This window comes from Bactrocera dorsalis, chromosome 5 (genome assembly GCF_023373825.1).
Source record: "Bactrocera dorsalis isolate Fly_Bdor chromosome 5, ASM2337382v1, whole genome shotgun sequence".
In the NCBI taxonomy this organism is placed as follows: Eukaryota; Metazoa; Arthropoda; class Insecta; order Diptera; family Tephritidae; genus Bactrocera; species Bactrocera dorsalis.
Window position 1 is genome coordinate 14,623,445 of NC_064307.1, and position 12,706 is coordinate 14,636,150.

The 12,706-nt window shown below is 35.5% G+C and overlaps 3 protein-coding genes across 7 annotated transcripts in view; 1 reads left to right on the forward strand and 2 right to left on the reverse strand.

Moving 5' to 3' along the window:
- LOC105227966 (supervillin) overlaps window positions 1–12,706 on the forward strand; it is a 454,663-nt gene that overhangs the window by 53,380 nt on the left and 388,577 nt on the right. The gene's annotated exons all lie outside the window — the stretch shown is intronic.
- Window positions 1,013–2,085, reverse strand: LOC105227969 (uncharacterized). The gene is made up of 3 exons (XM_011207548.3): window positions 1,712–2,085; window positions 1,457–1,647; window positions 1,013–1,386 (listed from the first exon to the last, which is right to left on the reverse strand). The coding sequence occupies exons 1-3, from the start codon at window positions 1,770–1,772 to the stop codon at window positions 1,297–1,299; spliced, it is 342 nt and encodes a 113-aa protein (XP_011205850.2). The 5' UTR covers window positions 1,773–2,085; the 3' UTR covers window positions 1,013–1,296.
- LOC105227968 (uncharacterized) lies at window positions 2,303–3,713 on the reverse strand. 2 transcript variants are annotated; one of them, XM_011207546.4, is made up of 3 exons: window positions 3,047–3,713; window positions 2,537–2,790; window positions 2,303–2,458 (listed from the first exon to the last, which is right to left on the reverse strand). In XM_011207546.4, the coding sequence occupies exons 1-3, from the start codon at window positions 3,081–3,083 to the stop codon at window positions 2,303–2,305; spliced, it is 447 nt and encodes a 148-aa protein (XP_011205848.2). In that variant the 5' UTR covers window positions 3,084–3,713. The 2 variants fall into 2 exon arrangements, with proteins under 2 accessions (XP_011205848.2, XP_011205849.2); XM_011207547.4 differs by having other exon boundaries at window positions 2,537–2,739; window positions 3,047–3,369.

Sequence of the window (12,706 nt, forward strand, 5' to 3'; positions counted from 1 at the left end):
TACAAAATAAATTTTTCTGCAATTTATCTGTCTTACAAAATTGTTTGTTTTGTTTTCGTATTTCATATACAATGCCGTAAAAAATCCCACAAGCAGCTTGAGTATGTACATAAATATTTAAAATTTCACTGGCGAAATGAGCACAATTTTGACGGCACTGGAGGAATGCGACCTTGAAATAAATTGTAAAGAAAGCAATGCTTGCAAAGAAAGGGTGTTAATTAGCATTTAAATTACACTGATGAGCAAAATATGTAGGTCAATGAAATTAAAGTATACAAACGTACATACGTACAATATAAATATATTCATATGGTGAACAGCGCGTTGATTTAAAGAAAAGTAATGATAAAGTATTTATTATGAATGAAAAGGGGTGTTTTTTTCCAGAATATAGAAGTTGAATTGGAAATAGTACACCGAAAATATATATATTCTTTATTTCGATGCAATGCCTTTTGTCATCCTTCGGTCAAGAGATTGATTCCACGGTCAATAATATTGTTGATCCTTGCAGACAACAAACTAGTCCAATTGGTTTTTGTGGTACTGATTTGAGGTGAAGGGCCGGCCACCCAAAAAGTTTTGTAGAGACCGAAACAAGTAATAGTCCGAAGGTGCTATGTCTGGATAATATGGCATCTTTTGGAGATTTTGGCGAGTCATAAACCTTATATGAGGTCTTGCATTATCTTGGTGGATCACTACACTTTGTCTGTTAATCAATTCTGGCCTCTTCTGTTAGAGTGCATCACACAATATTGTCAGACAAAAGCTCATAAACGTTCCCTTTGGAATCCCACCAAAGAGACAATATAACATTTAGTTGGTGACTAGCGGCCTTCGAAATGGTTTGAGCTAATAGTAAAACAGTAAAATATGTATCAGTTGGTAAAGCGGTTAAGCATGAAGTTGACTGCGAAAAAAATCACTAAGATTTTTTTTTTAATTTCATCACTGTAGAAGGCCGTAAGGCCTCTCTTTAACATCCGGTAATAAAATTTCAAAAAAGCTTATATTGGAATTTGAACCTTTCAGCTCTTCTTTAATGATTTCTGGATGGTTTGTTACAATTATTTCTTCTACATATGCTTCAGCTGTTTATTTTTGAATTTTCTACAATTATTTGTCTAACTCGAAAACTATATATTTTAATTATTTTTATCGATTTTTGTTGGTTGACATTTTTGCAACACGAAGACGCACACAAGCAGTATTTTTTTATTTTAGAACTTGCTGTAGTTTCAAGCAACTCGTCCGACTTTTCGTTCCTTATTTTAGAAAACAAGAGTCTAATTAAAAGCGACGTGGCTGTGTACTGCCGATAGCATAAATTAGACCAAGTAAAAGCACTGAGAGCTGTGAGATTTTCGCGGCAAAAAAGGTCTGCAAAATACGGAAAAAAATATGCAAGAAGGTCGTCCTTCTCGATCAACTTATATTTTCTGAGACCCACCTTTCTTATATAGAGCGGCAGCGTCTCCTTACCGCGCTTTGTATGCCATTCGAAACCGCGATACAGCCAAACTGTGGGCCAAGCTAGCGCAGCAGTCAGTAGGAAAGGCTTCGCAGACTCCATAGCCGCTTCAATATCTTGCCGGTGCATCAAGCGACGCATCTCCTCACCCATGTTGACTTCACGTGGCACTGTGTTGTTGGGAGGAGAATGTTTACTTACAATTTCTGAATTTTCATTTACAAATTAACCCACCATTCTCGCTGGAAGCCGGTTGGGTGGTCTTACTTTGAAAGAGATTTTTTAATAGCGACATTTTGCTGGAAGCACAGTGTCTAAGAAATGCTAGTTTGCGTTAGAAGTTGCAGTTCTACTCGAAGCACGCGATTTTATATAAATTTTTAGCTCTCTGTTCTAGATTTTTCACACACAACTCGGCGTACTCAGCGCCCGCTCTCTCAATCTCAAATATGCAGTTACGCACGCGCAATTGTCTCCACCATAATTTGAAAATGCAATTTTACAGTTCTACAAAGGCTTAAAGAAAATACAAAAATTTGTTTTCGAATTTGGGAACCGAAAATTTTATATATTTTTTTGAGGTTTTATTCAACAAACGTAAAAAGTGAGCTATCAAAAATGTAAAGCATTTGCCACAACCACCTTCAATGCCGAAGTCTACAGTGGTTTTGCTCGCTCGAATTTTTAAGTAAGAAAATAATTTTGATAATTTTGATTGAACGCATCTTCTATGCGACCTTTCTGCAGAGTCTGCTAGTTTAAGTTCCCCTTTATACCAGAGCTCTTAAATCTCATTCATTAATATCTCGTCCACTCTTCGTTAACTCAATCAACAACGGTGTTTTTAGCACGGTAGTCCTCTTCGTCGAAGCCTTGCAGCATATTATTCACCTTAAGCAGTAGTGGACTCTCCTCGTACACCGCAAACATTAGACCCACACCGAGTATGGTGAATTGCATGAGCTTTGCGTGGTGAAAGGTCTGTAGGGGAGAAAATAAAGAAATGTTTTCGTTAAAAACTCATCCAGTTTCTTTCAACTAGCATCTCGAATCCCTCACCCGATTGATGTAAGTCACAAGCGAGCGCTCCATATGCGCCCGATTACTCCAATCCATGCCTCTGTAAATCCAATAAGCGGGCCACGCTATAAAACTAGCGAATATAAATGGACGTGCACGCGCCATTTTCGTCTCGAAATCCAGTGGCGCATTGTTTTGCAGAAAGTCGCGAAACTCCGATGCGTATGATATGGGTTCGGGTTCTGCAAGTGAACAACAACCACACGTACCGATATCTTCCTCGTTAAGCAGTTCTGTGGCAACAAGCAAGATATGTAGTATGTACTTATGAACAACAGGTCAAAATATATATTACTTTACACAAAAATCTAGAAGTTGGTTCAGTAACTAGCTTCTAGTTATATAATAAACCAAAAATTTCATTTTTTTTGTTCAAAAATATCGCTTATTTAATTTTAAGCACAAGTTACAGCGCTTCGCGCATGACAGTTCTGCTTGTTGCCACAGTTAAGTTAAGAAAATTTCAAAAACAAATAACACTTTGCCTACCTTTGGGCGCAGAGCTGCTGAGGAATGGTATCTTCATCTTGTTTGCAAACAATTCTTTTCAATATTGACACAGTTAATTTAATGGTACTTCTCGTTTTGTGTTTAGATCCACTATTTGTTTTCCTCAAGTCTCTGGCACACCTATTTGCGCAAACTCATAACACGAATATTTTGTAAACAAATTTTGAAAATTTTTGCACAATTCAGTATTGTTTGTAGGCCAAGTTTTTTTACTATTATTTGATTATGAATTTTTCATTTTTCAAATCTGAAGTTTGTGGAATTTTTAAATCAAAAGTTTCTACGTTTCTATAACCTCTTGATAGAGGTTTGAAGTGTTGAGAAAAGAGTCGGAACCTTTAGACTGGATGATTTTAGTTTATTCTTAGTAACTTTAGATTATTCAAGTTCCGGAGTGATCCAACTTTTCTGAAGACTTTTAAAAGTGCTAAGACCTTTTAAGACTGAATTATTTTGGTCTCTTCAAGTTTTCGATTATATTTTTATCAAATTCTTTCGTAGTACATTTGGAATGCGAAATGAAATCTGCTTCAAATACAAGTATATATGTATTCCTAATGGAAGGCTGTAAAAAATTTGGCACTAGCTCTGTTCCACAACTCTTCCTCTGAATATAAAGGACTTCGAAGCCATTTAGTTGACAACGATGTCTTTAATGCATTAAAAAACTATCTATCTAATCTCTACGAACATATAGACCATATGAATCTTTATAATAACAGTACAGTTTCTTCTTGGACAACCCCAATTGATGGGATTATTGGCTTGGGCCAATTGTCCAAAGAAACTGATACGTTCGTCTATAGGATGATAACTGCAGCATATTTTTTATAAATTTGATCTCAACTCGTCCATTGTGACTTCTTTGAAGGATTCAGGAAATATACATCAAACAGAAATTTGCTGGAAAAAACTAAAGAATCCCGACAGAGGTCGTCAAAGAAGAGTCGCATATACAACAGAGTCATATTTCGATGGAAAAGGCTTTTTTGATGAGGTATAGGACAGAAATGATGACCGTCGCTTGTGCGAGTTAAAAATTCAAAACTCTTTATTTGTTACTGACAATTACTTTTCTAATCCTGAAACGTCAATTTCGGAATCCCGAATTTTTTAGGTATATTTCGGGGTTTCACAACTATATTATCCAGAAAAAAACGCAAACATAAAATATTTCTATCGAAATTTGCAATCTCGGAGCAATCCCGAAGCATCGATTTCGGTAACGCGACTATTTTCGGAATATTTCGGTATTTAGTAACTATTGAAAGTAATAAACATATATTGCAGCGATAATAAAAAATACTTTTCAATCATAGGAGCAATTTTTTCTAATCCCGAAAAATCCCGATGTTTTGGGATCTCGAATATTTTCAGGATATTTCGGGATTTAATAATTATATTGCAACGCTATTAGAATATAATTCTATAGATATTTCCAATTTCAGAAGAAAGGTTATTCTAGTCCCGAAGCATTGAATTTAGGATCACGCATGTATATTTTCGAGACATTTCGAGATTTAATCATTTTTAAAAGCAAAAAACTTACTGCAATGCTAATAGTAAATACTTCCTTATAATTTTTCAATGTCGGAAGTCAATTTTTTCTAATCCCGAAACTACGCTTTGGAATCCCGAATATTTTCAAGATACTTCGAGTTTAAATTATTATTAAAAGTAAAAAATACATACTGTAATTCAAATAGCAACCACTTCAGTAGAAATTTCCAATCTCGGAAACAAATTTATTCTAATCTCGAGGCATCGGCACCACGAACATTTTCGGAATATTTCGGTATTTTATTATTATGAAAAGTAAACAACACACACTGCAATTTAAATTAAAAATACTTATAGAAGAATTAGAAATTTCCAATTTTAGAAGTGAATTTTTTTCTAAGCCCGAAATATCGATTTTAGGATCCCGAATATTTTCGGCATTTAATAATTTTTAAAAGTAAAAAACACATACAGTAACGATAATAGAAAATACTTTTCAAATTCAAAAACAATTTTTTCTAATCCCGAAACTTTGATTCGGGATCCCGAATATTTTCGATATATTTTTTTCTGACTTAATCATTTTTAAAAGTCAAAAATCCTTAAAATCTTATACACTTTCAATCTCGAAACTAAATTTTTTTCTAATCCCGAAACTTTGATTCAGAATCCCGATTATTTTAGGTTTATTTCGGTACTGGATATATGTAATTATTAAAGTTAGAAAACATTACAACACAAATAGCAACTACTTTAGCAAAAATTTCCATTCTCGGAAGTAAAAAAAATTCAATGTTTCTCATTACACGTAAAGCCGAGTCATGAAAATTGTGTCTTTTATAGGCGTGTACTATGTAAGTCCAAGCTGTGACTTTTTCCGCAAAAGAGAAATTACCTTTGGTGACATTTCTTAGCACGGTACAAACTTTTTCTAGTATCTTTACGCATAAATATTTATGCCCAACGGTGTCTCTATGATAGGCGCATGTGCAGCTATTTAGGTTAATTTGATTTGTGTACACATATGTATGTACCTACATACATAAGTATATACATATGTATATGGGTGTATATATACATACATATTGTACAAACGTTAGATTTAATTATTTATTTAACGTGTTTCAAGTTGTTGTTAGCGTCTGTTTTTGTAGTTTTGTTTTGAGGTGTCATTGGATTGTCTTTCACTTAATTGCTTTTGGGCGTTTTTGCGTGCGCTTTCGTAGCTAATTTTATCATTAGCCAACTTGGACTTATCAGAGGCACTGTGCGTAGCACCTCTACTCATACATTAGTATGTATGTATATATAATTAGTATGCCCGCATGAAAAAGTAGTTGCACGCACTGAAAAGTAAGCCCTCCTTCACCTAGGCACCTAGATATTGTACAACCTTTTCTTTGTTGTCATTTGCCTAACCGTATAACGGTATTTGTGTGACATGTCGGCGACTTTTTGCATTTTAATGCGTAAATTTCTATTTGAAAAGCGTGATTGACTTGTTTCAGCAGCCGTAAAGCAGAAAAAATCTCAAAAAAAAACTAAGTGAACAGCTGTTTTGCATTTATTACCTGCGATTCGTGCGTAATTCGTCTTTATCTCGTTGTCTACTTATTCGATTTTTTCTTGTTGTCCAATTCAATATTGTCTGTTTTTGAACGCGAATTGTGTTTCCCAAATGTGTTTTCTATCGATCTTTGCAAAATGTGCTGTCTATTTCAATTTATATACTCGTATAGTATGGATGTACATTATATACATACATATATGCATAGTATATATTTTATATGGATCGTGCAGCGTTAATGTATTTGCGCGTTTGCCAAATGTGCCAGTAGTTAAAGCCACACATATTGAGCACTTATAACAAATACAAAACACAAAAATACAAAAAAAAAGTATTTGGCACTTGTGGGTGACGCAGTTCATTGACTGAGTTCGACGCAAATTAATACCAACACACGAGTTGACTTTTTTTTGTTAAAAATCAATAATTTTTCTGGGGCATAAAAGATAGTGAAATTGATAAATTGAAAACTGGTTCTTATAAAGGGTGATCCATTTCGAGGTTCCTTCGAAAGAACATTCTTTGGTATTTAATTTCTGAAGATTATCTCTTTCAAATGTTGGCCGTGGCTATGGCTCAGATGGTCCATTCGTTGAGTCCAATGTTCGATGACTCGTTAGGCATTTCGACTTGTAACTGGCGAATGCCACGCGTTAGACTTTAGATTTTACATATCCCCACAGAAAAAAGTGTAACGGTGTGACATTCCACGATGTTATTTTGGTTTCAGATCATGTTATCAGAGGGCTAACTCAAATATGGTGTAAGATTTGGCACTACCAGCTTTCCTTATAGCTTAGCCTCTTGAGACTATAAAAAAAACATGGTTGAACTAAATATTGGTATAGTTGATTTTTTTTTGTACGTTTTAAGTTAGTAAGTTAGGGTATGTTAGGTTAGGTTACACTAACTGTTAAGTGATACACAGACCTACTCGTCCTTTGTACTGCAAGATGGAGATGTATTAATACCAGCTTCAGTCAATGCTTTTGGCGAAGTTTATTAGAGTCATAATAGGTAATTCTGATACTTCAACCAGTCCCTTGAACTGCGCTGCTCTTAGACATCTAAGCCTAGTTCTAAATAAGGCCTGACATAAGTAGACCATGTGTTCCAGCGTCTCTCTCATAGCTACTACCCTGTAGTTTCTACATGTGACATCGTAAATGATGTCGGAGGTGACGACACATGCTCACAGAATGAGGCTGACAGATCGAGAAAACTGTAGGAAATATCTAGAGCAAGACACCAGGGAAACATTGGAGCATCTCTTGTGTACTTGTCCTGCATTGGCAAGACTACGCTGTAAGCATTTGGAGTCCCCACGGTATGATACGCTAGAAGAGGTATCGATAGTGAAGCCGCAGAGTCTGTTGAAATTCGCGTCTAGCACAGGCTTCCTAAAGGAAGACTACTACTCCTCATGAACCTATTAACTGGACTCCATCTTGTCCATGCGTCGCTCATTGGCCTACCAGACTAATCCAATGATGCCCTTACGGCTCGCACGTGCTGCCAGTATGTTGTGACCTGTGCCTAGGCCAACAACTGTCCTGCTGTCTAGTTAGTTCAGTTTCATAGTTTTTTTTTTGTCGGGAAACATAAATCAGTTAGTTTTCTCATAAAAAAAGGCGAATGATTACAAGGAGAGTCAAAGTTTACGTCTTCATAAAAAGTTTGTTAAAGCCGCTTTATGGTCTCCGCAAGAACTCAAATTTTGTGTCCATATTTCCATTATATTATTTTTCCTTTGCCAGTAAACTTATGAAAGTGGTGATAATTTGTTGTGTATATGTATGAATCAATGAGCTGGGGGCAAGGGGAGTGAAGATAATATTTTTTCAATTGAAGCTTACAGTTAAAAAAAAAGTCTAAAAATTCTTTCAAATCAGACAAGCGACCAAGAAGAAACCCTGTTATGAGACTTTGTTTATCAAAAGTCAATTGTTAATGAAGTCTTAAGAATTACGCCACTTTAAAACTTTATCTAGACTAATAACGGTAAATTTATACAAAAACTATGAGAAAACTTATAAAAAAATGTTATTATTATTTTTGAGTTTCTCTTAACCAAATACAATTTCCATATTATCAACAAATATTAAAGCAATATCGTCCACAAAACGGTTATTACTAATTGAACGAGCGGATATGACGATATTAGCCCAAAGAAACGAGTAAATGAGCATCACCTAACAACACAAAATGCATTAAGAATTATAGTTTGACCTCATTCTAACCGCTAGCGCTAGAATTTGAATTATTCAAAAAGAAAATAGTAAACACCAATAATCACATAGTCGAAATGTTAGCTTGGATTAAAAGAGAGATGTTGTTTACATAGCGGCTCACTACCTTATATGCTGCTACAGACGTCTCAGACAACTCAGCATCCCACTGAGTCTAAGTTGGAGTGTTGCGGTAACGGTAATAGTATAGTCAGTAGAAATGAACAAGTGTTTCCCGGCTTATTCCAACTCATTAGCATATGGTAAAGAGCCGCAAGGCAGAGTTAAAATGAAGATGAGAGAAAAAACCTGTGCCAGCAGGGGTCCACATTGATTTCAGAATAGATTTGAAAAACTTAGGTGTGCTCTATAAGAAACTTGTGGGCTTGTTTTTGTTTTCATGCAATTGTTGTTGTGTTGCAGCAAGCGTAAGCCGGTAAAGCGTGTAAACAATGAAAATAGAAAGGCTACATCAAAGACATGAAAGAGTATTATTTTTTTTCAAGTCGGCGATATCACCTACCACAAGAATATAAATTTGAGAATTATGAGAATTACAACTGTAGCACAAGAAATGTTGTTGATACAAAGTGGGCAGCGACAAACAAACATAAAAGCTTTAAGTAGAGAATGTGAACCAAAAAATAAAATAAAGTAAAAAGAGAATAAATATGCATTTTATAAGGCACTAAGCCTCTTCTTCTAGACCAAGCCGCTCGTCGCTCCGCTTAATGCAGCAATTTATAATGCAATTTGAGGTTGTTGATAAGCGATCAGTAAAGCTTGTTGTGCCAAGCTTATGAGTAGAAAAAGCTCTAAAGAATTATCGAAACTAATTTTTAATTTTTACAAAGCAGAAACATTCTAAAATGTTGTAATAAACAACCGTTGATAACACATATTGTACGCCTTTTTGTGGTTTTGCTGTTGTAACAACATTTATACACCTACCAATGTATTACCTGGTCGTAAGAAGAGTGTTCTTTACATGCTTTTATGGCTTTCATAAATATACCTACACTTGTAGACACTATGTTATGTGTCAGTTCGTTGTCTTATTCTACTATTTTATGTAATTTTCTGGTGTATCCAATGAACTTGTCGGCAATAAATTTATGTGCAACACTTTGGCGTTGATTCGAGTTTGGTTTTGACGGTTTGCGCGAAGCTAGTCTGTCGAATACCAAATTCTGGCTTATTTCGGAGGTTAGGAGGTGAAGTTTATACATACATATGTATACAATATACAGAAAATACATAGTTTTCTTTTGGAATGGATGTAATGCTCAAATATCATCGCTCTCAAGACTGATATTGCTATACAAATTCTTCTAGATCTAGAGCATGATTCGTTCCATTGCAAAACTCGGTAATCTCGTCACAGCAAATGAAAGTCTTATGTGATGAAACACCAATGGCTCTTCTCCCAAGAGATAGCATTTATCGAAAAGGTAAACTTCACGATGTAGTTGGCCTCGGCAGTAAGGTTAAATAGAGTAATTCCACGCTTGACCTGCTGCTAAGGTCAAGTACCCTGACGACTCGAAAACGTCGAAAGCGTCGCAGGACTGCGTACCAAACTTTCTGAGTATTTTCCAAGCAGAAGTCTTTGTTATTAGTCAGTAAGTAGAGATAAACCTGCAACACAATAATCGCAAAGAAAATATCGCCGTATCCAGCGATAGATAAGCGGCACTCAAACTGGCGAAGAGATCAAATCGTTATTGATGAAGGAGTGTATAGAATGGCTGAGTACCTGATCATACGGCTGTAGCCGACAATGGACTGGCAGATGAGCTTGCCCGTTATGCAGCTTTCTTCAGGATGGTTAGACCGGGAACACTGCAATGTGGTCGGCCATCATACCATAAAGGAGGAAAGAGTGGGTAGGACAAGGTTATGGCAATAACTCACATGCTTGCGTCAGGCAAAGTTACTAATGGGTGGTTACAACCTCACGACGTTTAAAAGTGTAATCAAGCTTTGGAGGTGCAAATTCCGCCTACTTGTGGCATTTTATACTTGGCATTGTACACTCAAGAAGTACTTAGCTAGCATGTGTATAGCCTCTTGTGTGCCGGAAATACCCAGCACCTTTTGCTAGTTGTTCAGCAGTCTTTAGAAGCAGGATAAAGGTCTTTGGATCTATGTATCCTAATAGGCATCACATCGCCTTAATAGCACCCAGGAGTATACTGGAGTACCAGTTTGCTGAACCTATGTATTTCGATTTGACTGAGGAGAGGGTACAATAGATCTTAGGCCGCGGTGCATGGCTGAATTAAATCTATCCTCTGTCTACCCAAAACATTAACTCAAAATGTGTTGAGTCGATCCGTAATAGTTCTTGGGATTCTTCGCTATATCTCTGCTGCCAACACGCCCGTTTCCAAGCATTACAAAGAGTCTTCAAGTAGAAATGCTTACATTAGTGTTCAAACTGTTCGTTCTAACCTAAAAATGTATAACGTTCAACTTCTCAGCTCATCGATAATTGATCTCTGAAGTCTACCGCAGCCTATTGCAACATTTTATTATGTCAATTTGATGCTTTTGTGCGGTAATGTCATTACCTAATACACAATTAGGTCAGGATCACACGCTGTAGGCAAGCATTTCACATAGCGCTTTATTTCACAACAACAAAAAAGCACATTCTAAAAAGCGAATAAAATAGAAATTCTATCGGCAACTTTGAATGTGCAACGTCATGCCAATTGGACTGGCGACACGGTGTCGTCGCTACTTGCCACATGCATGGCCGTACACTTAAAAGTCAATCAGTTTGTACGCACAAAACCAAATTAACCCAATTACGTGAGTAAAAGCGCCGAGTATAAAAGCCAAAAACAGCAACAACAAAACCACGTTAGAATTTAGAAAAACCGTTGCCTTTACCTACTTAAACAAATAACGAAATCGTTCACATTGCGAATAGCAAAAAAAAACAAACAGTTAAGAAATAATATAATACAAAGTGACTTTGCTAGTTTGTGGCAGTGTGTTTGTAGCTTTGGAAAGTCCGAAGAACCGACGAGAGGCGTAAACGAAGGTGCGTACAATTTCTCCTTCAAACACAACGAACTGCAATGACTTTTCCATGGCACACGAACAAACCGGAGAGAGGTAAAAGTACACACTAGCACATTTTAGTTGCAATACAATAATGTTTCTAACGGTACTTTTGTATATTTATATTTTGTATTGTTGTTTTTGTTTTTGTTGTTGCTCTGTTGTTTCCGAAAATGTAAAAAAAAGTTGCGAAAACTTAAGGCAAATCAAATAAGCAGTGACCAAAGCAGAAACAGCTGCTGGAACTCTGAAAGCAAACAAGGCAACAATGTGGCAACATGCTGCCACATTGACACAGCAGCGTAAAAACAACAAAAATAACACAAATGCTTAGTATGAAAAATTGAAAAGAAAAAACGTTTTAAGTTGTTATGTACAGCGGAATTGAAGGTGAACTGCATTTTTCGCGCATTCTTTGTTGTTGCTTTGTCAATTGTTCTGTGTGGCATTATAGGTATGTGTATGTAGACAAAATTCTGCTGGCTGAGGAAAAGTAAAATTTCCATTGAAGGATAAATTAAGTTTTAATTTATACACAGCTTAATTGAAAAAATTCAATCTTAGGCTTTTCTCTTCACATCTTCAAAAAGCGCTTCTCGAGATATTTTGATTTTCGAAGTTGAAGGTTGCCACCTGTTTAGAAATTTTGAGTCCAAAATGCTATAAAAAAAGATGAAGAAATTAGGGTTTTGACAGCTTACAGTTAAAATTTTTTGGCCAAGCGTTGCCACCTGCTTCAAATTTTTTAATAAATTGAATTAATGAATAAACGTATAATTGTGTTGGGCATCAAATTTAACAAACTTGCGAAAGATTTATATCAAAGTTGTATTAGTAAAATGTTGCCACCCGTTTAATTTATTCAATTAAATAGATAAAATAAACAGAGTATTAAATTTTGTGCCAAAAATTTAACAAACTTGTTTGTTTTTATCGAAGTTATACCTATGAAGTGTTGCCACCCGTTTGAAATTTTTTATTAAATTTAATTGATATAATGAAATGAATATTACATCTGAGCATCAAATGACTTGCCTACAAATACGATTTTTTTACAGTTTACGGTTGGAATTTTTTCCAAGCGTTGCCACCTGTTTTAAATTTTTGATTAAATTTAATTAATGAAATAAATATGTTATTGTATTAAAGCATCAAACTTAACAGACTTGCGAATAATTTATATCGAAGTTATACCAGGGAAGTGTTGCCACCTGTTTGTTTATTATTTATTAAATTTAATTGATAAAATAAACAGAGTATTAAAGTTTGTAC